The sequence below is a fragment of the Equus quagga genome, chromosome 6 (assembly GCF_021613505.1).
Source record: "Equus quagga isolate Etosha38 chromosome 6, UCLA_HA_Equagga_1.0, whole genome shotgun sequence".
Taxonomy (NCBI): Eukaryota; Metazoa; Chordata; class Mammalia; order Perissodactyla; family Equidae; genus Equus; species Equus quagga.
The window spans coordinates 88,579,254-88,604,627 of record NC_060272.1 but is presented as its reverse complement, the minus strand read 5'-3'; the positions used below and the strand labels follow the sequence as shown (position 1 = coordinate 88,604,627).

The 25,374-nt window shown below is 43.2% G+C and overlaps 1 protein-coding gene across 2 annotated transcripts in view; it reads left to right on the top strand.

Moving 5' to 3' along the window:
- The window catches only part of LOC124241280 (solute carrier family 28 member 3-like), a 75,535-nt gene extending 51,597 nt beyond the window's left edge, over positions 1-23,938 (top strand). Inside the window, exons 6-18 of one of the 2 annotated variants that reach the window (XM_046664942.1) lie at positions 966-1,110; positions 2,357-2,470; positions 3,362-3,439; positions 5,495-5,575; positions 6,883-6,963; positions 9,905-10,030; positions 12,133-12,263; positions 14,972-15,140; positions 15,537-15,734; positions 20,183-20,264; positions 20,993-21,091; positions 21,303-21,423; positions 22,189-23,938. In XM_046664942.1, the coding sequence (XP_046520898.1) occupies positions 966-1,110; positions 2,357-2,470; positions 3,362-3,439; positions 5,495-5,575; positions 6,883-6,963; positions 9,905-10,030; positions 12,133-12,263; positions 14,972-15,140; positions 15,537-15,734; positions 20,183-20,264; positions 20,993-21,091; positions 21,303-21,423; positions 22,189-22,315 (1,552 nt within the window). In that variant the 3' untranslated portion in view covers positions 22,316-23,938. The remainder of the gene's footprint in view (positions 1-965; positions 1,111-2,356; positions 2,471-3,361; positions 3,440-5,494; positions 5,576-6,882; positions 6,964-9,904; positions 10,031-12,132; positions 12,264-14,971; positions 15,141-15,536; positions 15,735-20,182; positions 20,265-20,992; positions 21,092-21,302; positions 21,424-22,188) is intronic. The other variant, XM_046664941.1, reaches the window with a different exon arrangement.
- The last annotated feature ends 1,436 nt before the right edge of the window (positions 23,939-25,374 follow it).

Below are 25,374 nucleotides of genomic sequence, written 5' to 3'. Positions count from 1 at the left end.
AATCTGCTAAAATGCCTTCCTTTTACAAACAGGAAATCAAGGCCTGGATAAGGTGAGGACTCGTTTGAAATGTGTTCAAATGTCCCTACAAACTGCCTTAATTGCAAGTTCCACTAAGTGATAAGATGTTGTCCAAAGGATGGGATGGTTCTCACTTGGGGAGGTGACCCTCTCCTCTAGGCATGAAGCTGGCCTCTTTGGGAGGAAGGGTCTGTGAATTACTAAAGCCAACTCTCTCCTACAGGAGCCTGTGACCTGCAGGTGACCACTCAGGGTGTTTCTCGCAGCCTCTCTCTGTGGGACCTCCTCTCCCTCCAGGTGGCCCTGCTGGGTAGGACCCAGGGCCCATTCTCCCCAGCATGGCCCACCTGGGATCTACCAGGAACCTTCACACATCCTTGGCCTAATAAACCAGGATTGTGCAATCCCAACACAACACCCTTTCTGGTTCTGCCATCCAAGCCATGAGTCAGCCTTGTCAGGCCCACCTGCTTTCCCAGGGAGTTGAATCTACCGTAAAGTCCGACTTGGCTCTCTGGGGCTCCAGTGAGGTCCCCCAACTGCAGAGAATGCATTTCAAGTTCTCCCTTAAAGGGAAGAAGGTAATGCCTCTCTCATCTTCCAAATTGGAGGTCAGACTCCCTGTAGATCTCTCAAAGAAATCACCAGACTTCTCTCCAAACATCCTTTCTTCTCTCCGACCCCTTTAGATGTTCTTGAAGGGCCCAAGGGCTGTGGAATGAGGGGGACATATTGCTTAATGTTTTGTCTATTTCCCTTTATAGCCACAACAAAAGAGGGTCTGTTGCAGTTTCTAGAAGCATAACTTCTGGCACCAGAGCCTGTTACTCTTAATATTTTTTGTTTGTTAGTTTAAGCCTGATTAAGATTTTCAAGTTAGCACTTGAATGCTACAAACAATGCCATGAATACAACAAACGATGCCCGCTTTCTGGTTCTCTCAGGGTGATTTGGAGCTCTCTGATCCTGGGAGTTATTTTCTGGCTGATCTTTGACACCGCCAAACTGGGCCAACGGCAGCTGGTGTCCTTTGGTGGGCTCATAATGTACGTTATCCTGATGTTTCTATTTTCCAAGCACCCAACCAAAGTAAGTATCAAATTGATGCTTTTGGGGTTTTTCCCTCTTTTTTCTCATGTGTAAATTGCTCTAAATAATGAGTGCAAGAGAATTTAACTTATTCAGTATTTTTCTTACCTTGCTATGATATTTTGAGTGCCTAGGGGGCCCTTCTACTTTCATAGAACTGTCACTTTCTCATTGTTCATTCTCAGTAATTTTCCAGTTAAACAATCAGTGAGATGTTCTGTGTTGTTAAGTCCAACTTCTACTTGTGTCCCCTCCTCTCCCCATCAAACACACATTCAAAGAAAACTCATCCATTTTGATACAGATTTCCCCCGACCAGTAAATAATCTAATATTCTACCATGGGATTCTGCAGTGCATCAAATTTCCATTTGCAATTTTGGCTATTTTACTCCAAAACTTTGTCCTTAAACAGTTTTGTTCACATTAAATTCCCTTCTCATCCTTGTTCTGTCAGTCAGTAACCCAATACATGGGCAGGAATTCTGAAACATCAGTTGTTCACAAATGATTCATAATGGCAAATCCTGGAAGATTTTACTGGCTAAAAGGTTGACCCCTCAAAAGAACGCATGAGTCAGAGGCCAAAGTCACCTAATATGATCCAAAATTCTTTGCCCTGTGAACATCTCTGCTGTGTTCTATGCCTCCAATCCCATAGTTCTTTGCAGGCCACTCTTCTTTGCACAAAAAATGAAAGCAGCTGAATGTCCATGACTCTGCTCTCCCTGGGTCTGCGTTAGAGATAATTGGCTGCTTTACAGTGAAATGCAAGCCCCTAGAGAGGGTGGAATTTCTTTCACTTAATTCACTTACAGTTTGTCAGATCAACACACCTAGGACACACAGAGAAGTCATGTTCTGCCTCTCCATCTTCTAGACAGGGCATATAATTATATGTATTGAATATTGACAGCATGACCATCAAGGCTAGATCCTTGCTCCTTATGGCCCTGGTAAGACTACTCTTTGGGTCTAAGTTGTTTTATCATGACATAATGATTACATACTCCCCTGAGACTGAAGGCTTCAAACTCAGGTTTAGAAAGAGGGAATACCACCCTGAGATTTCTGCATATTAGCCTATCAAGGGACTCTCTGCTCATGACTGCTTGGGCCTCCCAGAGAAGGTGGGTCACAGGCCACGTGTGAGAAGCTTCCAAGGAAACAGTGAGGCTCTGGGCGTTTATGTGGAGGTCAGCATTCACCCTCTAATAAGATACGTCTCTCTCCATCTTTCCGCATAGGTTCGCTGGAGGCCTGTCTTTTGGGGAATTGGGTTACAGTTTCTTCTTGGGCTCATAATACTAAGGACTGGCCCTGGACTTATGGCTTTTCAGTGGTTGGGCAAACAAGTTCAGGTAAGTTGGGTTCAAAAGAACATCTTACTTTTATAGTGCTTTCAACATTTGAATATGATATGTCAGAAATAGGTTTATTTATCTCCATGAGTTGACCCAAATTGTAACTTCATAGCATGAGTTAGACAAATAATTTTATGTGGAAAATGTTAATCTGTCCAGGTTATTGATATTATTGTTGCCCCTCACCCATACCATCCACTACATCTCTCCCCTAACCCGATTGCCCCCTTCATCCTGCCCAAGGGGTGTCACACTTCTAAGACGGTTCCACAAACAGAGAGACAGACTCTCTTTGCATCTAGTGGTCAGCAGTGCCACCTATGTGCCATCTATTGCTTCTGGAGCAAATTGCCACACCTAAGTTACTCTTCATCACCCTAGAGTCAGATTGAATGTTAGAAATGCTGGATGGGGGCTGGACTGTGGTGCAGTGGTTAAGTGTGCATGTTCAGCTTCAGTGACCCAGGGTTCGCCAGTTCGGATCCTGGGTGCAGACATGGCACCGCTTGGCATGCCATGCTGTGTAGGCATCCCACATATAAAGTAGAGGAAGATGGGCATGGATGTAGAGGAAGATGGGCACAGATGTTAGCTCAGGGCCAGTCTTCCTCAGCAAAAAGAGGAGGATTGGCAGCAGTTAGCTCAGGGCTAATCTTCCTCAAAAAAAAAAAAAAAGAGAAAGAAAGGCTGGAAAGTCTGTGCACAGTTATAGTTGAAAAATACACTTCCGTTCCACCCACTCGAGGGAGAAAAGCTGAGAAAATTAACTCTCCAAGTCTATCCAACAAGTTTGCTGGGTCCTCACCCTCTGCAGAGCCTGGGTCCTGGGGACAGTAACCACCACCTCAGGGGTTATAATGATCTGCTCTTGTCCTTTCTTTAACTCAGACCTTCCTGGAGTACACTGACGCTGGTGCTTCCTTTGTCTTTGGTGAGAAATACACAGACCACTTCTTTGCATTTAAGGTAAAGTCAAACCCTTTTCTATGGAGTCATGTCCTTTTCAGTAACTTCTCAGTCTTGGTAGATGTTCAGATAGGACCCAACTACCAGAAACCAGGAGTATAGCTGCTGGGCACGTCATAGGTGCACAGCACACCACTGTCCTTTCTCATTGCAATTTTATCTGAAGTCAGTGGATTGCAAATGTTTTGCTTTGTTACTATAGCATTAAGGGAAACATGTAGAGGGGTCAGAAATATTGGAATACCTTTGGGGGGCTTATAGCATAGTCTGAGGTACTTATGAAAAATCATACAGGGCAACAGTATCTGAGATTTCAGGGAAAAGATCATTAGGTACCTGGCCATGAACAGGCATATGGCCACCAATGGCTGCTAGGTCCAGGATCGGTGACAGGTCTGCGCTTAGCCAACCCTCAGTCCCAGGCCAACCAGGACAGCTGGTCGTCCACATCAGCCTCTGTCCTTCCAGAACCATCCTCGTGCTAAACTGTTCCCATTTTCCTTCAGCACAGCCTTTGCCTAGGGAGGCCTGGGGGCTGGGCCTTCTCCCAGCCAAAGAGGGATGTTATTTTACAGGAGAAAGGCAGCCTGGCCCCATGCCCGGGCCTCATCAATTGCCTCTCTGGGCTCCCACAAGCCCCAGGAAGTCACTGTCCTCTGGGAAGTCCCTACAGATGCCTGGTGACAGTCAGAAAGATGCATTTGGCTTTTTCTTCAGCTTTCCTTTTTTTGGTGTATCATTGTTCCTACACTTCTAAACTGTCTTCTCACTTAGAGACTCCAGATTTACCTCCAAATTACCCCCATTTCAGTTAGGCCAACTGTTAGGCTGGATATTTTTTCAAACTGCTGATTTGATGCTTTGGTGCTGAGATAACTAAGCCATCTCTGAAAGGTCAAGTGTTTACAAATTGAGATGGAAATATACTCATATAGTGATCTGAATTGGAAAAAATAAAGTCACAAAAAAGGCGCGACTTGCTGCCCAGACTGCACCAGTGTCTCAGCCCTCCCACCCACTCCCCCCAGGGCAGTAGCCTCCATCCTGTCTGCCAGCACAGAATCCCTGTGGGCACATTTGAGAGATGAGCCCCTTCGACTCCCTGACACTTTCAGGAAGGCTCTGCCCACCCATTAAAGCCAACAAAAGCACGTAATTGCGTGGGCTCTGAATGATGGCGCAGAATGTCTTTTAATATAAAGTATTAATAGAGTTTCCTAAATTGGATCCTGTACAAATTGTCGTAGTGATTCTGAGCCTCTGGTCACAGCTTGTCCTTGGCAATTTAGCTGGGGAGCAGAGGGGAAGGGGTGTGGAGGGGTAGGGGTGGGGAGGGACTGAGACCACAGCTCTGTGTGGTTTCTGCAGGGGAGACACGGCTCCCTGTAGACGCTGCATTGAAGGCACACAAAGAGCCTCAGGAAAATAGGATCTAGGAAAGGACAACCTTTATGAACACAGAAGTAAGCTAGTTTCCAAAGTTTAATCTTTTCTTAGTGATTATAAAGTCTGTAAGTAAAATAATTTTCATTCTAAAAGCTCAAAGAGTGGATGCTTCCTCCATAGGAGGCACTGTGTGTGAGGACCTACTATGCTCTGTCTGATCTGTGCAGCCACTTTGAATAAGGATGAGGTTGCTCACACTTAATCTTGACCCGGGTTACTCTGCTAATAAGTGCTGAAGCTCATGACTGTTTAATATCAGAACAAGGACATCTGCCAGTGGCCTTCAGTTTAATGAGCCTAATTATTACAAATTCCCCCAAAACTTCATTCCTTCTCAGACAGTAAAGGAAGAAAAGATCATTATAGTAGAGGGAAAAAATAATGTCAAGTTTCCGATGAAATATACTCAAGATTATCCAAGCAAATTAGGATAAGAGACAGTGGATGCAGCAGCTGCCTGATAAAAGTGTTGTTTCGTTCAAGAGGAGTTTCCAGTATTTTTATGACATTTCAGAGGAGGAAAAGGAGGTAGAAAGGAGACTGATCTGAAACCTACTAATCCTCCTGAGAGCAACGTTAGCCCACGATTGCTTCCGTCTCCTCCCCCAGGTCCTGCCAATCGTGGTTTTCTTCAGCGCCGTCATGTCCATGCTCTACTACCTAGGACTGATGCAGTGGATCATTAGAAAGGTACGGGACCAGAGGGATGGGTGACAGCTGTAGAGCTGATTCTCTCAGGGACAAAGTCCTAAATACATTTTATTTAGCGTTTTCCAAAGTGCGGTTCTCTTCGTACCAAGTTCCACCCCGGCTCCCAAGATAGTCTACACGCGTCCCTAGAGGGAGGTTTATCTCAGGGACTTCTGACAGGGCTGTGACTTGCAACCCCCTGATATCTTCATGAAACCTTAGCAATTTCTTCTTTAGCCACAGAATTGACTCCCACAGGTCCCACACCTGCTGGGGAAAACAGCACCGTCCTCCATCTGTCCTGTGCCTTATGCAGTCACTGCTTATCTGCAGGAGGTTCCAAAAGGGGGCACTCTGGTCTGGAAGCTGCTAGGGAATCAGAGCAAGAAGGGGAAGCTGCTTTTCACTCCTGAGGGAGTTTTATAAGCACACTAATCTAAAAAAAAAGTTAATCTCATTCCTGCTGGCCCAGCAACTGTCAGTCCTACAGTGACATGTTAGACCAGAAATCTATGAAACGTGTAAGCTGGTTTGAACACACACAGGGTTTGGGCACAGCCCAGCCCTCCTTTGATCCCTGTCAATAAATAAAATATATATAGAGAGAGAATCAGAATACTGGCAGAATTCAGCATCAGCAAGAGCATCAGGGCCCACAATTTTCTGATTGTTGATTTAAACATTCAGAATTACTGTGCTCATGTCTAAGGAGAAAGAATGCCACAGGAAGTCCCCATTCTGAGGTGGGCACCAGAGTCTCCATGTGGAAGGGCCACCGCGAAAGTAGGACCATAAACCGTGTTTGATTGAATGTTAAACAGGAAAAGCCAGATGTCAACTACACGCCACTACTTATTAGCTGGGTGGTTTTTGACAAAACAGCTAAACTGTTCTGTGCCTCAGTTTCCACTTCTATCAAATGGGCATAATTATAGGACCTCCCTCAAAGGGTTATTGTCTGGATTAAAGTGTTACTCAGATCAAGGGCTCAAAACTGCCTGGAATGCAGTAAGCCTGCCATGACTGTCAGCAATTATTATAACTTATGACTCGTCCACAACATTTCAGAGGAAATTCATTCACATGATGTTGAAAGTATGTACAATGACTCAGACTTACCCCTCCAATAGGAGGGTGTGATTGGCCTGCTCTGAGGACTAGGTAAAATGTCCTCACAGTTAGCACATTGCTGGCCTGCCCACAGTTGTTGAAGGCCTCTGCGTTTTCCTCCAAAGGTTTTATCCCTACTCTGAAGCTTTGTGTATATAAATAGCTCTTCACTGACTTTGTCCCTTGCCCCCTTTTAGGTTGGATGGCTCATGCTGGTTACTGTGGGATCATCTCCTATTGAATCTGTGGTTGCTGCTGGCAATATATTCATCGGGCAAGTAAGTTGTAATATCAAAAAATAAAACAACAAAAAACACTTGCTAAAATCTACAGTCTTTCCAGAAGGTGGAATAAAAAAATATGATGGCTTTATTTCTTTTAATGTAGAGGGAAGAGTGTCAAAATAAGGACCCCTGAACATTGACAAAGTCTAGATTCCAGAGAAAGTAAAAGAGAGACAGAGAGAGAGAGAGAGCCCTTCCAAGAGTGTTAGTGCATTAATGTCGCATTGGGGTTCTGGAATTTTTTTTTTTTAACTTACAAATTCTTTTTATTTAGCGTTATTAAGAGATTTGCATGATATGGGTGGCAGTTTGAGTCTGTCTCCTGAGAGCTAAAGTTGTTGCAAAATAATTTAGACACAATGAGCTTTTATTAACCCTTTGTCAGATGAATAAATTGTAAATATTTTTTCCCAATTAGTGGGCTGTTTTTTTGTTTCAATCCTATTTTCCCTTGCCTTGAAGAAGCTCTTTAGTCAGATGAAGTCCTATTTGTTTATTCTTTCTATTGTTTCCCTCGTCTGAGGGGTTATGGTGTCCGAAAAGATTCATTTGAAACTGATGTCAAAGAGTGTACTGCCTATCTTCTCTTCTAGAAGGCATTGTTTCAGGCCTAATCTTTAGGTCTTTGATCCATTTCGAGCTTATTTTTGTGAATGGTGAAAAAGAATGGTCAATTTTCATTCTTTTACATGTGGCTTTCCAGTTTTCGCAGCACCGTTTGTTGAAGAGACTTTCTTTTCTCCGTTGTAGGCCCTCAGCTCCTTTGTCGAAGATTAGCTGTCCATAGATGTGTGGTTTTATTTCTGGACTTTCAATTCTGTTCCATTGATCTGTGCACCTGTTTTTGTACCAGTACCATGCTGTTTTGATTACTGTAGCTTTGTAGTATGCTTTGAAGTCAGGGATTGTCATGCCTCTGGCTTTGTTCTTCTTTCTCAGGATTGCTTTAGAAATTCGGGGTCTTTTGTTGCCCCATATGAATTTTAGGATTCTTTGTTCAATTTCTGTAAAGAATGTCATTGGGATTTTGATTGGGATAGCGTTGAATCTGTAGATTGCTTTAGGTAGTATGGACATTTTAACTATGTTTATTCTTCCAGTCCATGTGCATGGAATGTCTTTCCATCTCTTAATGTCATCATCAATTTCTTTCAGGAAAGTCTTGCAGTTTTCGTTGTATAGATCTTTCACTTCCTTGGTTAAATTTATCCCAAAGTATTTTATTCTTTTTGTTGTGATTGTGAATGGGATTGAGTTCTGAGTTCTTTTTCTGTTAGTTCATTGTGTAGAAATGCTACTGATTTATGTATGTTGATTTTATACCCTGCAACTTTCCTATTGCTATTGATTGTTTCCAATAGTTTTCCTATGGATTCTTTGGGGTTTTCTAAATATAAGATCATGTTGTCTGCAAACAGTGAGAGTTTTACTTCTTCATTGCCTATTTGGATTCCTTTTATTTCTTTTTCCTGCCGAATTGCTCTGGCCAACACCTCCAGTACTATGTTGAATAAGAGTGGTAAAAGTGGGCACCCTCATCTTGTTCCTGTTCTCAGAGGGATGGGTTTCAGTTTTTGTCCATTGAGTATGATGTTGGCAGTGGGTTTGTCATATATGGCTTTTATTATGTTGAGGTACTTTCCTTCTATACCCATTTTATTGAGGGTTTTTATCATAAATGGGTGTTGGATCTTGTTGAATGCTTTCTCTGCGTCTATTGAGATGATCATGTGGTTTTTGTTTCTCATTTTGTTAATGTAGTGAATCATGTTGATTGACTTGCGGATGTTGAACCATCCCTGTGTCCCTGGTATAAATCCCACTTAATCATGGTGTATAATCTTTTTGATGTATTGCTGTATTCGGTTTGCCAAAATTTTGTTGAGGATTTTTGCATCTATGTTCATCAGTGATATTGGCCTGTAGTTTTCCTTCTTTGTGTTGTCCTTGTCAGGTTTGGGGATCAGGGTGATGTTGGCTTCGTAGAATGTGTTAGGGAGTGCTCCATCTTCCTCAATTTTCTGGAATAGTTTGAGAAGGATAGGTATTAAATCTTCTTTGAATGTTTGGTAGAATTCTCCAGAGAAGCCGTCTGGTCCTGGACTCTTATTTTTGGGGAGGTTTTTGATTACTGTTTCTATTTCTTTACTTGTTATTGGTCTATTCAGATTCTCTATTTCTTCCTGATTCAGTTTGGGGAGGTTGTAAGAGTCTAGGAATTTATCCATTTCTTCTAGGTGGGGTTCTGGAAATTTGATGGAGAGGACGAAAGATTGAGGCATTTTGTCAAAGCATCAGACTTTTCATGCAGAGATTCTCAACCAATCTTTTCTGAACTTATAGAATTGTTGAGGCCTCTGGCTCACCCTTCAGAGGCGAGCAGCTCATTCACTCATATGGAGTTCACCACTATCTTGAGCCTGCAAACCCGTAGCAGGCAGCCTCACCTGCTGTAGTGTAAGGCTGGGGCGATGAAAGAGACCAGGAAAGGCTCCCACCTACAACCATGCAACTGTATAAATACCTGAATTCATTCTTAACTTGTCTGAACTGGCCAACAGTCTGTCTTTGCTGAGCCTGAGGAACAATGCTGACGAGTAAAAGCGTTTTCACTGCAAACTTTACTCATGATTCAGTATGCACACTCACCTAGAGTTCAAATGACGCAGACAGCTAGGGTGTAGGCTTTCAAATTCCAGCATGCATCAGAACCACCTGGAAAGCTGTTAAAACAGGATTGCTGGCTCCACCCCCAGAGTTTCTGATTCAGTAAGTCTGAGAATTTGCATGTCTAAGGAGTTCCCAGGTGATGCTGATGGAGCTGGTCTGAGGTCCTCTCTTAGAAATACTGTTTTAGAGGATGGAATTTTGAGTAGATTGGCATACCCTCCTAAGACTTAAAAGGGAACACAATCTGCTCACTCTCTGTTTCCAGACGGAGTCTCCACTGCTGGTCCGGCCATATTTACCACACGTCACCAGGTCCGAACTGCATGCAATCATGACCGCTGGGTTCTCTACCATCGCTGGAAGTGTCTTAGGCGCATACATTTCTTTTGGGGTAAGAATATTTGGGGATCAATTTATGGAAAATACAACCTCTTCTTTCTTTGCTATTGTTATTTCTTTTTTTCTTTACCATTGCTGCCGGATAAGGAGGCCAAAAGAGAGTCGTTTTTGCTGGATGGCTGCTCACAGTTCCTTTGGCATTTGAATGGAGTCCCCAAAGGAGCTTTGGGGCTTCACTTTTATATTGCTGGCACCTAAAAGTGAATCCTATCCAACCACAGCAGAATACATCATATTATGAGGCTACTTTGGCTGAAAATATAAACCTGTACAAAAACAACCTATTACACTAGTAAAGGCAATCTAAACCAGAGGTCAACAAAGAATGACCCATGGGCCAATTCTAGATCACTCCTCTTTACTTTTAACTGAATTTATACTGAAAACCAGCTAGTCCTATTTGTTTCTCTATGGCAGCTTTCATGCTAGAGAGTTGAGAAGTTGTGGCTCCAAAAACCCAAAAATATTTACTCTCTGGCCCTTTACAGAAACAGTTATCTGACCCTGACCTCCAGCAGTGGTTCTCAAACCTTACTGCACATTAGAATCACCTGGGAGACTTTAAAAGCCCCAATACCCAGGCCCATCCCCCCAGAGTAATTAAACCAGAACCTCTTAGGATGAGACCCAGGCATCAGTATTTTTTTTTAACTCCTCAGATTCCAATGTACAGCCCATTGAGAGCTGGTGGTCAATAGCATAGGGATGGAGAGCCTTATGGTAACTGGCGCATGTGCCCCAAGTACACAGCTGACAAGCCACACATAGATGCCACCCCCATGGGAGAAATGGGATCAACAGCAGCCCTGTGACCCAGGTGACTGGGCGTTCTTACAAGATAGGCGAGTTTCACTCCAGGACTTCATCTGTTTCTTGGAAGCCAATCAGCAGGAAGAAGGAAGAGGAAAAGGGTGAAGGAGACCTCAGGAACAGCACTGTCACTGGATCCCCAGATGGTCCACTCTGCCACCACTGTGGGAATAGCACTGTCACTGGATCCCCAGATGATCCACTCTGCCACCACTGTGGGAATAGCACTGCCACTGGATCCCCGGATGATCCACTCTGCCACCACTGTGGGAATAGCACTGTCACTGGATCCCCAGATGATCCACTCTGCCACCACTGTGGGAATAGCACTGTCACTGGATCCCCAGATGATGCCCTCTGCCACCACTGTGGGAACGCCGCCTGCAGAAATGTGCTGGGTGGCATGGGAGTGGGGAGAGGGTGCTGATTCTGGAATTCTGAAAAGATAGGGAAGAGGATCCAGAAACAATAAGGATGTGGGGAGGGGAGGGGAAAGAGTTTAAGTAGACCTGCAGTGAGGAGAGCAGAGATGCTCACAGATCACAGGAACTCGGCAGAAATGAGTATTACAACGTAAAGGCACAAACTTTCAGAAAAGCACAAGGAAGACGAGAGGGTTGTATCCATGCCCGCAGCCCCGGACAGCCCCATCTAAATTGATGATGTAATGAAATATGGGATTTAGGGACTATTTGAAAATTCCAAAGGACAACAGAGAGGTGGAGGGATCTGTGAAAGCTCCTGCAGCACAGGATTAATTCTCTTTTGAAATGATCGGACTGGGGCGGGCTCTGTGGCCAAGTGGTTAAGTTCACACGCTCCGCTGTGGCGGCCCAGGGTTCGGATCCTGGGCGCGGACATGGTACCGCTCGTCAGGCCACGTTGAGGTGGCATCCCACATCCCACAACTAGAAGGACCTGCAACTAAGATATACAACTGTGTACAGGGGGGTTTTGGGGAGATAAAGCAGAAAAAAAAAAAAGTGGCAACAGTTGTTAGCCCAGGTGCCAATCAAAAAAAAAAAAAAAGAAATGATCCGACTTTGGTTTTGTGCCTCTTTCCAGGGATGTGGTCAATTCACACAAATTCCTCCCTCCTCCCTCTGAGTCTTATGTGATGCCAGCTTGGCTCCCTGAGCTCCTCCAAGCCTCCAAAGAAACGCTGTTTTCTGGCATAGATGCAGTTCCTGCCCTTTCTCTTCCCTAGCGAGGCTTTTGGGCCATTCTTCCTGTACGCAACAGACAAGCTAAACCTAAGTTGCCTTCTTTCTCCTAAAATCACAGATTTCACCCACCCACTTATTAACTGCTTCAGTTATGTCAGCGCCTGCGTCATTGGCTATGGCTAAACTCCTTTGGCCTGAGACAGAAACACCTAAAATAACCCTGAAGAATGCCATGGAAATGGAAATGGGGTAAGTGAGATTCGTTCACCTCACTAATGACTACACAAGCTGTGGGCACGAGGCGGGGGCAGTGAACGGGTCCACATTCAAAGAACAGCAAAATTTGACAAAGAGCACAGTGAATTATGGTATTAAAGTGAATTTAATATCCCACTGACTGTTAGACTTCACTCCAGAAAATCTTGTTCAACCCTTGAAAACCTTTTTGTTTTCACTGACGTATAGTTGACATACAGTATTAGTTTCTGGTGTACAACATAGTGATTCGATATTTACATACATTACGAAATGATGACCACAAGTCTAGTAACCATCTGTCACCATACAAAATTATTACCCTGTTATTGACTGTATTTCTTATGCTGTACATCCCTGTGACTTCTTTATGCCTGGAAATTTGTACCTCTTAATCTCCATCTATTTTGCCCGTCCCCCACGCTCCTCCCCTCGAGTGACCACCAGTCTGTTCTCTGTATGGGTTTGTTTGTTTTGTTATGTTTGCTCATTTGTTTTGTTTTTTAGATTCCACATATAAGTGAAATCGCACAGTATCTGTCTTTCTCTGTCTGACTTATTCCACTTAGCATAACGCCCTCTAGGTCCATCATTGTTGTTGCAAATGGCAAGATTTTTTTTTTCTGGCTGAGTAGTAGTCCATTGTAAATATATACCACAACTTCTTTTTCGATTTATTGATCTATGGAAACTTAGGTTGCTTCCACATCTTGGGTATTGTAACTTATGCTGCAATGAACATAGGGGTGCATATATCTTTTTGAATTAATGTTCTCATTTTTTTTGAAGAAATACAGGTAGAATTGCTGTGGCATATGGTAGTTCTATTTTTAAGTTTTGGAGGAATCTCTCTACTGTTTTCCATAGTAGCTGCACCAATTTATATTCCCACCAACACTGTATGAGAGTTCCCTTTTCTTCACATTCTCACCAACACTTGTTATTTCTTGTCTTTTTGGTAATAGCCATTCTAACAGATGTGAGGTGATATTCATGGTGTCTTTGATTTGCATTTCCCTGATGGTTAGTGATGTTGAGCATCTTTCACGTGTTTGTTGACCATTTATATGTCTTTGGAAAAACGTCTGTTCAGATCATCTGCCCATTTTTTAATTGGATTTTTTGTTTGTATCCTATTAAGTTGTGTAAGTTCTCTTTATATATTTTGTGTATTAACCTCTTATCTGATATATCATCTGCAGATATTTCCTCCCATTCAGTAGGTTGCCTTTTCGTTTTGTTGATAGTTTCCTTCATTGTGAAAAAGCTTTTTGGTTTGATGTAATTCCATTTTTTTCCCATTATTTTTGCTTTTGCTGCCTTTGCCTGAGGAGACAGTTCCATAAAAATATTGCTAAGACCAATATCTAAGAGCTGGCTGCCTATGTTTTCTTCTAGGAGTTTTATGGTTTCAGGTCTTACATTTAAGTCTTTAATTCATTTTGAGTTTATTTTTGTGTATAGTGTAAGAAAGCGGCCTTGTTTCATTCTTTTGCATGTAGCTGTCTAGTTTTCCCAACACCTTTTATTGAAGAGACTATCTTTTCCCGATTGTATATTCTTGCCTCCTTCGTCAGAGATTAATTGACCATGTAAGCAGGGGTTTATTTCTGGGCTCTCTATTCTGTTCCATTGATCTCCGTGTCTGTTTTTGTGCCAGTGCCATGCTGTTTTGATTACTATAGATTTGTAGTATTGTTTGAAATCAGGGAGTGTGATGCCTCCAGCTTTGTTTTTCTTTCTCAAGATTGCTTTGGCTGATAACCTTTCTAAATACCTGAATATTATTACATTTCCTTGACTTCAGTGTAGATATTTTAAATATATTGTAGTGTTCATTGAGCTTTGATTTAGGACTGTTGCAAAGCCATAGGGTGACCATTTCTGGAAGTCTCTTGTGTGATAGGAAAAGAAGCTGTGATATAGGTATCTTTAACCCCTCTCCAGTTCATTTTCTTTTGCTCTAAAGACTAAGGGATTTAGGATGTTCAAAAGCATTTCATTAAATAACAGAATCCATCAACCAATATGTTTCTGAGATTCACCCCTTGTTTGTATGTGGGTAAAGTCATAACCATGAATGAAAAAGCAAGTTGTCAAAGAAAATGTATATATGGAATATGTGTGATTCCACTTATAAAGTTAGCAGATGTGTGAACCTACACAGCATATTATTTAGGGATGCAGACATATAGGGAAATTGAAAAGAAAGGGAATGAGAAGCAACTTCTAGGGAGCCAGTTACCTCAGATTAAAGAGGATGAGATTAAGGAAGGGCACTGAGGGGGAGGGGGCCCAAAGGTGAGGGTGACCTTCCATTTCTTAGGTGATGGATATTCAGAGCTTCCTTGAATTATTATTGCTTATTCCATGAATATTTTATAAATATTCTCTGGTAGCTACTTTTAATTAGATATAATTTTTGAAGCCTATAATATTTTATCTTTTCCCAACTTTTTAGTTATAAATGTCCCCAAATTAAAAGAGTAGTATAACAGACACCCATATGTCCATCACCTACACTCAGTAATTATAAATCCCATCATGATTTCATGGAATCCAGGTGAGGGTTTTGACCAAGGCGTGGGCCTGAGAGTTTGTCTCTCCATCCGAATGAGCTCTGATTTCCCCATATCTACACCTGTGATGTCCATCTGCTGACAGCTCCTTGGTAATTCTGCCATTGCTATTTTTTGATAAAGTGATTCAAGGAATCTCCTAGAAGCAGCATCACAGGGAGCATCCGCATCCATCTCCCTGGTGGCAAACATCGCTGTGAATCTGATTGCCTTCCTGGCCCTGTTGTCTTTTGCGAATGCAGCCCTGTCCTGGTTTGGAAACATGTTTGACTACCCACAGCTGAGTTTCGAGGTATATTCTATCACGTTTCTCCTCCATTTTGTTTCTGCCCATCTTTGTTTAAAAACAAAATAGGTTTGTGAATTGCCTTCCCTAACTGCCTCCAGTGCGCTCGTACACAAGCACAAACCTCTCATGTATCCCCTATCTTCCCACAGCTCTTTCTCTGTCTCCTGTCACCCTGCGTCCACCAACATACCGTCATTCTCTCCATCCCAAGAATCCAGGTCACTTCATGTGACTGTTCCCAAGCTTGGCTTCTAATGAGTAAATATGGACAAGGGCATGTGAAGGGATTTCTGTGCCTGCAGGAGACAGAGGGGTGGGAACAATCTCGTCATGAGGATGAGGCAGAAGAATGGCAGCAAATCTCTACTCTAATAAAGTATCTATTTTTTGTTTTTGTAGATAATATGCTCCTACATCTTCATGCCCTTTTCCTTCATGATGGGAGTGGACTGGCAAGACAGCTTTATGGTTGGCAAACTCATAGGTTATAAGACCTTCTTCAATGAATTTGTGGCTTATGAGCACCTCTCAAAATTGGTGCATTTAAGGAAAGAGGCTGGACCCAAATTTGTGGATGGTGTCCAGCAATATATATCAGTGAGTAAATATTTTGGTTTTTCAGTGCACTTCTTTACCACATATATACACCCATCAAATGGTTACTAGTGACTCTGATTGTCAAGCCACACAGTTGGGATAAATCAGAGAATAAAACAGACCCCAAATCCCAGAGTTCGTGTAGCTCATAATGAACACAGCACCTCATAATTCTCAGTTACATTGAATTAATCATTGTAAGTGTGTGTGTGTGTGTGTTTAGAAGCACAGCTAATCTTTACCACTGTGATCATTTACTGTTGGGCACTGTGGATCCAAACCCGGAGTCCTATGAGCTTGGACTGGAATCAATCCATCAACAATTATCGAGTGCCTTCTGTGTGCAACGTACCTAGGAACTGAGGCCACAGCGTTGAAAGTGATGAGGCCTCTGCCCTCGTGGGGCTCGGAGTCTAATGATCAGGAAGCTCTCTTCCTTTCAGCTTAAGGAATTCTATGGACTCTGAGAAACTGCCTAAATGCAACCTAGTGCCTGGACATCCTAACAAAGTAGTGAGACACAATCGCTGCTCTCCACGTAGATGAGGGAAGAGAAGTAGCACAGGGTCTGTGTTCTGAACCTTTGAGACAAGCACCCTAGAACTATGTCAGGACTTCAGGTCAATAGCCTGCAAGGAGATGCTCATGTCCCCTTGGCCTTGGATGGGATAAGGGAGCTCGGGTGAGGCTCTTCCTTGGGCCATATTTGCAGCTGAGTCTCCAGCTTCTATTTTCCTACAGAACAGAATTGTCACACACACAAACTCCCAGGGAAATGGTAAATATTTCTGACCACCACCATTACTCCTGGAGACAATCCATTTGGAATTAATGTCCTAGGCACATATTGGGCTTTAAAAGGAAAGGGGAGGGAAAGCATGCTGCCCAAGCTTCTACCTGAGACGGCCCACCTATGAACAGCCCCCACTCTCCAGCCTCCCAAAGACCAAACATGCACATTTACTCCCACGTGTTACACTAAATAACAGCACACCCCAGGAGAGTGCTGATTTGTATGTTCTAATCAGGGCATTTGACCCATGCATCTGATGTGCACAGTGGCTCTGTAGGTCTCCTGTTTCTCAAATGTTCATTCTTCAGCTGACCACAGAGTGGGACTTGGCCGAATGTCCTCATTGTCTGGAGGCCACCACAAAGCAGCTTGCTTCCCTGCCAAAAGTAAACCGTGGGCTCAATTAAGTGAAATGTTTTTCATTCCCAGCTGCTGGTTGCCAGGAGAAAGTACTTTTGTTAAGGAGCAAAGCAAGCTCACAGGTCTGGCAGTGCTGAGCAGGTTTGTGAGCAAGTTAGTAAGAGGAGAGAGACAGGCCAGTAGAGCTGACTCGGGTTGGGGGTGGGCCCGCCCAGGGGGAGGTACACAGAGGACATTTAGGAATATGAGCTCAATGGCTTCTGTTATTGTTGTCTCACAATGGGAAAAGCATTTTGTTTTCCCAATTTCTTATTTCTAATCAACAAAATGGGGATGAGTCCCTGCAATTTCTGTTGACCAACAAAGAATTGGAGGGGGTGTCCCAGTAGTCTCCTGGAAAAGGTACCACATGACTGAAGTGTAAGATCTGGGTCCATAGGCAAAAACCCCGTGTTATCCATTGAATTGGGCCACTGCTGACTTCTATCTGAGGTAAGAGGTCAGAACGTGTATGTCGTACTTTATATTACTCCATTTTCTCTTTCTTAAAGATAGTACTTTGCATGTTTGTTTGTTTGTTTACATGCAATACATTTCATGGCACAGAATTCAAAAGGTAGAAAAAGGTGTAGAGGGAAAAGTGAGTCATCCTCCCTATTTCTCTGGCACTAGCTCCTCTCCCTGTGCCATATTATGCTCGCTGCTCTTAGCCTGGGTCTTTGCTCTCAATAACAACTCAAATGCATTTCCGTACCAGTGCCTGTGACATCGTATTCTATGTGCAAGCACACCATAATCTATTTTAGCCAGTCCCCTGTTGATGAGCACTCTTATCGACTTTTTGCTATTGGAAGTAGTGCTACAATGACCGTCCCTGTACATATGGCATCTTTGATCATGTGCAAGGAGAGCTGTAGGATGTTCTCTTAATTTCCTACAGCACTTCTTACCACCATGTAGTCTTGCACATTTCTGGGCAAAGACAAAGTGGAATCATCCCAGCCTCCTTTCCCTCTTCTTATAAAACCCTACGTGGCCCCATCTGTGTGCGCCCTCCGCAGATCCCCAGAAAGGAGAAAGAGGACTCTCGAGCACTTCACGCCCTCTCCCTCCCCATGGTCTCCTAATAAGCGGGCCTGTTTTTGAAGCCAATTGAACTAAATGAAAAGCGCTAGACAGAGCAGGGGACGAGGATGAGCTATTCCAGAAACAGTGGACTGCTCAAATACTTGAAATATTTTCCAAAGGAGTTCTCAGAAACCATGGAAAGAAGAGGGACCTTATCAACAAAAACTTACTGTAACCACTTGACTCTTGAATGTGGGCTTTAAAAATCCAGTTAGTAAAAGAAAAAGAAAAGGCACCTCCAGTTTTGAATGTAGCATTGACCAGGTTTTTCACTTGAACCAAATCATAGAATTTTCAGGATTTTGGGGGAAAATAATTGTTGCCTCAATTGTGAGGGTGCCTTTGCCAGATTGGGTATACCTCCAGTGAACAGTGAAGTGCCCTGGCTCTTCCAAGCCTCTGTAGTCAGTCCCTCAGCCTGAGAAAGAACAATCTGCCCTGAGCAGCACCTCTTGCCTTCAGAGTAGAGGCAGAGGGCCACGCTCACACTTGGACGAATTCACCTTCCATCCTCTCACAGCCCTGTGAGAGGACAGTCCGTTCTGCTTCTTCCAAGGGGCACCTCATGTTCCTATAGGCTGGTCAGAGCTGAGGAGCAAAGAAAGGCAAGCACACCCCATGGCCAGAAGGAAAGGGACTCCTGTGATAGCTGTGAGCTTCCATTGTACAGGGGGCCAGCCCCGTTACCCAGTGGTTGAGTTCGTGCACTCCGCTTTGGTGGCCCAGGGTTTTGCTGGTTTGGATCCTGGGCACAGACATGGCACCGCTCATTAGGCCATGCTGAGGCAGCATCCCACATAGCACAACCAGAGGGACCTACAAGTAGAATATACAACTATGTCCTGGGGGGCTTTGAAGAAGAAGAAGAAGGAAAAAGAAAGATTAGATATTAGCGCAGGTACCAATCTTAAAATATAATTATAATAATAATTCATTTTACATTATATCATTTTTACTCAAGTATAATTTACATACAAAAAAGGTTCATTTTTGGTGGACATGTGAGTTTTGACAAATGTTTCACCTGTGTAACCACGACCACGATCAGATATAGAACATTTCCATCTCACCTGGAAAATCTTCCTCATGGCCAGTTGTCATCAACAGCCCCCACCCTCACCCCAACCCAGTCCCAGGCGACCACTGATCTTTCTTTCACCATAGATTATCTGTGCTTCTTCTAGAATTTCCTATGAATGGCCTCACTTACCATTCATGTTGTTGCATGTATTAATTCTTTTACTTTTTATTGCATAGTAGTATTCTCTTTTATGGATATCCACAATTTGTGTATCCATTTGCCTGTTGAAGAACATTTGGGTCATTTCCAGAGTGGGACTATTAGGAGTAAAGCTGCTGTAAATATTCATGGAGAGCCTTTGTGGGCATAGGTCTTTATTTCTCCTGGGAAAATTCCTGGGAGTGGACTTCTGGGTCATGCGGGCAGTGGATGGTAACTTGAGAAGAAGCTGTCAAGTTTGTGTTTTACGAATGGGCTGTCAGTTTACATTCTCACCAAAAATGTACCAGAGTTCAAATTTCTCCATGTTCTTGCCAATACTTCGTATTGCCCAAGTTTATAGCTATTTTAGTGGATGTGTAATGGTATCTCATTGTTTGAACTTGCATTTCCCTGGTGACAAACACTGTCAAACATCACCTCATGTGCTTGTTGGCCATTTGCATGTCTTTTGTGAAATCCCTTCATTTATTAGTCACTTTTCTTATTATTGAGTTATAACAGTTCTTCATGCATTCTGAATAAGTCTTTGTCAAATAAGTGTAATGTGAATATTTTCTGGGAATAATTTTGTATTTTCAGCAGCTGGTCCTGTGCCTGGCACATTGTAGCACATTCAATGTGACCAGGCCACACTGAATATTAAAAGTTGTCATTAAGCAGAAAGTAGCATTTGTAGAAGCCAAGATTACCAATTCCAAGCCCTTTGTAGAGAGTCTCTGAATCCACACAGCCCCTTTCTCTCCATCCAAATTGAAGGGGAAATGGAAAAAAGAGTCTAGGAAGCAACAGGTGTTTGACACCATGCACTGTGCACTTATTTGTCAGTATCGATTCCATCATCAGAATGGGAAGCCCAGTTAGGATGTCAGATTTACTAACTTGGTCACACCGTGTATGCATCTGTGTCTTTATGCTTATTTACAGATTCGTTCTGAGACAATCGCCACTTACGCTCTCTGTGGCTTTGCCAATTTCGGTTCCCTAGGAATAGTGATCGGTGGACTAAGTAAGTGAAAAGAATATTCTTCAACAGCAGATGTGCTGTAAACATGCTTCAGATCTGTATGTTGCTCTGTAAGGTTATTCGTGTTGGGAAAAGAAGGCCCTGCAAGAGCAGTAAATCCGTTGGGGTCTATTTGTTATCCCTGCTCTGCAGTGTAGTTTCCCTGTGTAGACCCAAGCTAACATTGGGAAGAATTTGCCCAAATGCACAGGTGCCTCTCCAGCCAGGGGTGACACAAGGCTTTCACTTCACGTGCCAATTCCAATAGACTTATAACAGCCACGTGGAGAAGGATTCTGAGGTCCAATGGAAGTTAAGAGGGAAAACGCTGTGATTAGTGAGTGATGTCTGCCATGGGCACAGATGTGGATGGTGACAGATGAGTTGCAGATGTTTGGGATCCTCCCTTGCGATGCATTTGCCTTCCTGTGCCCTCAACATGCTGTGTGCGCCCTTTGGATGAAACTTAGGATTTCTTTCTTCTGTAGAGAATGGAAGCCTCTGGGCCTCTAGGTGTGGACACTCTTCTTTTCCTGCCACACCAGGGAACTTCTCTGGATGTGAAACTCATCACTAAGCTCATGAATCTTAGATTTCCAAGCTACGTTTAAAAAAAGGGAAAGTCAGCTGATCTGAGACTCCAGCCCCAGAACAATGCTCAGAGGCTGGGAATTTGGAATTCTAATCAATAAGCCTCAACATTAACCTCATATCTGCTTCCATGTTTCCAGCATCCATGGCTCCTTCGAGGAAGCGTGACATCGCCTCAGGGGCAGTGAGAGCTCTGATTGCGGGGACCGTCGCCTGCTTCATGACCGCCTGCATCGCAGGTACTGCTTCCGTTCTTTGTGTCCTGTGTCCCTGTGCCCACAGCTCTCAGGGGTCCGTGCCTCTAACCTGCACATGCAGCTGAGAGGCAGGGCCGTGTTAAGCATGTCGTGAAGTGAAATGTATGGAGCGTGGTGGAGAAGCTGAGAACAGAAAGAGACTTCAGTGACCTCGTGAATTAATAAAATCCGTGGTGCTCTGTCCCACTTCTAGGCATCCTCTCCAGCACTCCTGTAGACATCACCTGCCATCACATTTTAGAGAACGCCTTCGCCTCCAGCTTATCTCAAAACACAACCGATATGGTGTCCTGTTGCCAGAGCCTACTGAGCAGGTATTGTATTTGCTATAACCTCTTTATATCCATCATTAATTTAAAAATCAGACCTAAAGAACTCTTCTACTTATTTTTAAACTTCATAACTCTTACTTTATTTAAATATAAGAAGGTCTGTGGCAATTCTAACCACCTTTCATTTTGACGTTTCTCAGCTAAGGCTGGGACCCATAGCCATCTAGTGTCACTCAAGCATTTCACACGCCCCCGCTGTGTTAGGCACTTGGTGTGAATTAGCTCGCTCACACCTTGCAGACACAGTGTAAGTTAGGCACTGTTGCTTTTTTAAGTGTTATATAAAATCAGGGCTTGGGGAGACACTGGTACTAGTTACTAGGTGCTACCTCCCTTTCAAGGGGGTCAAGCAATGCAGGCTGTCCTGACAACACGGTGATGGTGACGGGCCATGGTGGATGGGGGGCTGCCAGTGCCCCATGCCGGCCACCCCCTCCCTGTACAGTTTCTATTTGCAAAATCAATATCCCCACCCCATCTGCCTTTTTTAATGTGCAAGTGTTTTATAAGGTTAGGTCTATCCTTTCTTTGTTTATTCTGGAGGAAATAGGTGGAGTCCTTGAGGCCAAACAGGCTTTGAGAGTCAAAACTATTTCTTCGGTGCCTCTTTCCTTAACCCACTGTAACCTGAGTGTGAGGGGGAAAATGAGCATCCTGTCCTGTGCTATTTTTAACTGTCATCTTCTGCTCATCTGTCCTTCCCATCTTCTAAACCTCAGCTAACTGTTTCATTCTACTTTCTACCAGCACTGTTGCCGTGGGTCCCGGGGAGGTTATCCCAGGAGGAAACCACAGCCTGTCTTCTTTGAAGAACTGCTGTGAATTGTTGAAGCCATCAACACTGAACTGCACTCGGATCCCTGATGAACTCTGAGCTCAGCCACTTCTCCAACAGAACTCTAAGTACAGATGCTGAACTTTCTGCTTTGGGGAGAAAAGAAAAAGCTATTCTCCACAGATTGGTACTTCCATCATGGAGTCAGCTTTACCTGGAAAGAAGAAAAACAGGAGTGCACCCTTCAGATCTAGAGCATCTTCCTCCCCTCCTCAGCCCCTTCCCCGCTGAGAACTACTATAGTGTCCCAAAGTGAGATGTTGTCTCCAGTCCCCAAAATGTCTTCTGACCTTAGAATTTCAGGACATTTAACCAGCATTCAGGTATAAATGATGGCTCACAACAAATGGGCTGTGACTCAGCCATACTCAGTGTGAGTCTGTAAGTAATCCAGAGTGACCCACTTTAAAATCATCTCATGCGAGGTCTCTGCTTTCACCCTGGCTGAGCTGAAACAGCCTAAACATGAATCTCAGGTGGAGGAGGACCAGTCACATAGCACCCGCTCATCATCTGCCCTGAGGAAGTCCCACAGAAATCAGGAGTCCTTCAGGAGAGCGCCTAGACCAGTCCAAAGCTAGGTTTTAAATACCATGTATCTTAGAGTTATTCAAGTCAGCTTATGCTGAACTGTGCTGCAGTAACAAATAACTCAAAAACCTTAGTGGCTTACAAGTTTATTTTTCAATCATATTTTGTGTTTAACGAGGGCCAATTTTGGCCATACTCCATGTTGTGTTCATTTCCAGGACCCAGGCTAAAGGAGCAGACCCTATGTGGGGCACGTTGGTCTTACAGGAGAGGAAAAAGAAAGATGAGGACCACGTGACAGCTCTTAAAACTTCTGCTAGGAAGTGACACCCTTCACTTCCACCACCTTCCATTTTCCAAGGATAGTCATGTGACAAGCATGAGTCAGTGGCCATAGAAGATATATCCTGTCGTAGGGAGGGATAGCGAATATTTTGAAGAAATAATATGATGTACCACATGGGTACATAATATCCATGTCTGCCTTCAAGGAGTCAACCTGTTATAGAGCATAACTGTAAGCCTATTCATGTGCAAATTTGATTACGTTCCTGGTTACAAGACTGGAAAATGGTGCTACTCTTTAGTCAAAAAACCATGTAAGGACCACTTGAAGAACAAAATTAAGTCCTGATTGAGATCTGAAAACCTTCCATTGATACTTCCATTGACCAGGAGAGCATCAGCATCAAACTTGCTTGATGGATGTCAAACAAGAACCTTCCACAGACAATGGTGGGGTGCTCTTTACTGAAATGCTCATCATCATTGCCGTTAACAGCATAAAGACCACATTTTCTGAGAAAACACACACACAATGACTGGATTAAAGGGGGATGCACACAAAAGAAAGAATGTGAAAAATGTTTTGGAATACCTGAATTAATTTATATGTTTTCCTTTTCATGCACAAGAGTAATTTTTTTAATCCATGTGTAAACTGTTGGTTGTTTTTTTTGTTTGTTTGTTTTTTTGGTGGTGGTGGTGGTGAAGGAGGAAGCTAAATGCCCAAAGGACTCAATCTCTGAGGTACAATGTACTAGAATATTTCTACTTATTGATCATTTGTATCAAATTTTTCTTGGAGGGGCCGGCCCCATGGCCAAGTTGTTAAGTTCACACACTCCGATTCGGCGGCCTGGGGTTTCGCTGGTTCAGATCCCGGGCACAGACATGGCACCGCTCATCAGGCCATGTTGAGGCAGCGTCCCACATGCCACAACTAGAAAGACCCACAACTAAAATATACAACTAGCTACTTGGGGGACTTTGAGAGAAAAAGCAGAAAAGAATTTTTTTTCTTGGAGCTCTTTATGTCCATTCAGTATTTAGACTTTGTTTTAGGAAAATGTATTTACCTGTCTTTCCCTCCGTTCTCAGTGTCCAGTGTCAGCCTTCATAAAAGCCTGTGGCACAGTGTGTCAGGGATGCCAGTCATTCACATGTTGGATCTCCTTTGTCTGTTATCGCTATTAGTTTTCTAACTTTTTTTTCTCCTTTTAACTCTGCATTTTTCTACTCTGTTTTATTCCTAAGAATCTCTTTCTGAGAGAATCTCTTGGCTGTTTGTAGTGGGCCTCTCTGGCCAACTAATTTTCAAATTCTGCCTGTTGCCATAACTATTCCTTGGATGTTTGTAGCTCTGCTCTGAGCTCTTTTTTTTTATTTCAAAGAAATCTTAATTACCACCCTTTGTTGTTGTTTTCTTCTTTATCAAATTCAAAAAGTAATATCCATTTGTAATAAAAAGTGATGATATTATACACACACACATCTTTCTCTCCACACTGTTCACCTCAGCTGTCTTTCCAGTACCACACCCTTGAGATTATTAAAAATTAACCAGCATATGCACTGTCTTAAACGCATATAAGAATATGGGGAATTTGTTGTTTCTACACAAATAGAATGAGCCTCTTTACATAAGACCTTCAACTTCTTTTCACTTGGCAATATAATTTGGAAATTCCTACACGTTATTATACATAGTTCTAGCTCTGACCTTCCCTTCCTGCTAGTGTGTGTGTGTGTGTACATGCACGCACGTATATGCATGCACAATTCTACACAAATGAGACAATATACATGCTGGGGATGGGAGGGAGAGAGACATTTTATTGTCTTTCTACTTGCTTCCCTCCTCCTCTCTCCTGCCCCTGGCCCCCCACACACAGGTAACCCAGGTTAAACAACTTGATGCTTTTTAACATCACTGTACTTTTTCCTGTCCTTTTTTTCATGTTCAGGTCGTATTTTACAAACATATCCATCTATTGAGGATTGGGATGGTAGTTTTACAATATAGATCTTCCTTGACTTACAATGGTGTTATATCCTGATAAACCCATTGTTAGTTGAAAATATCATGTCAAAATTGCATTTAATGCTCCTAACCTACTAAACATTATAACAGCCCAGCCTACCTTAAACATAGTCAGAACACTTACATTAGCCTAAAGTCAGGAAAACTCACCAAACACAAACCCTATTTTATAATAAAGTGTTGAATATCTCATGTAATTTGTTGAATACTGTACCGAAAGTGAGGAACAGAGTGGTTTATGGGT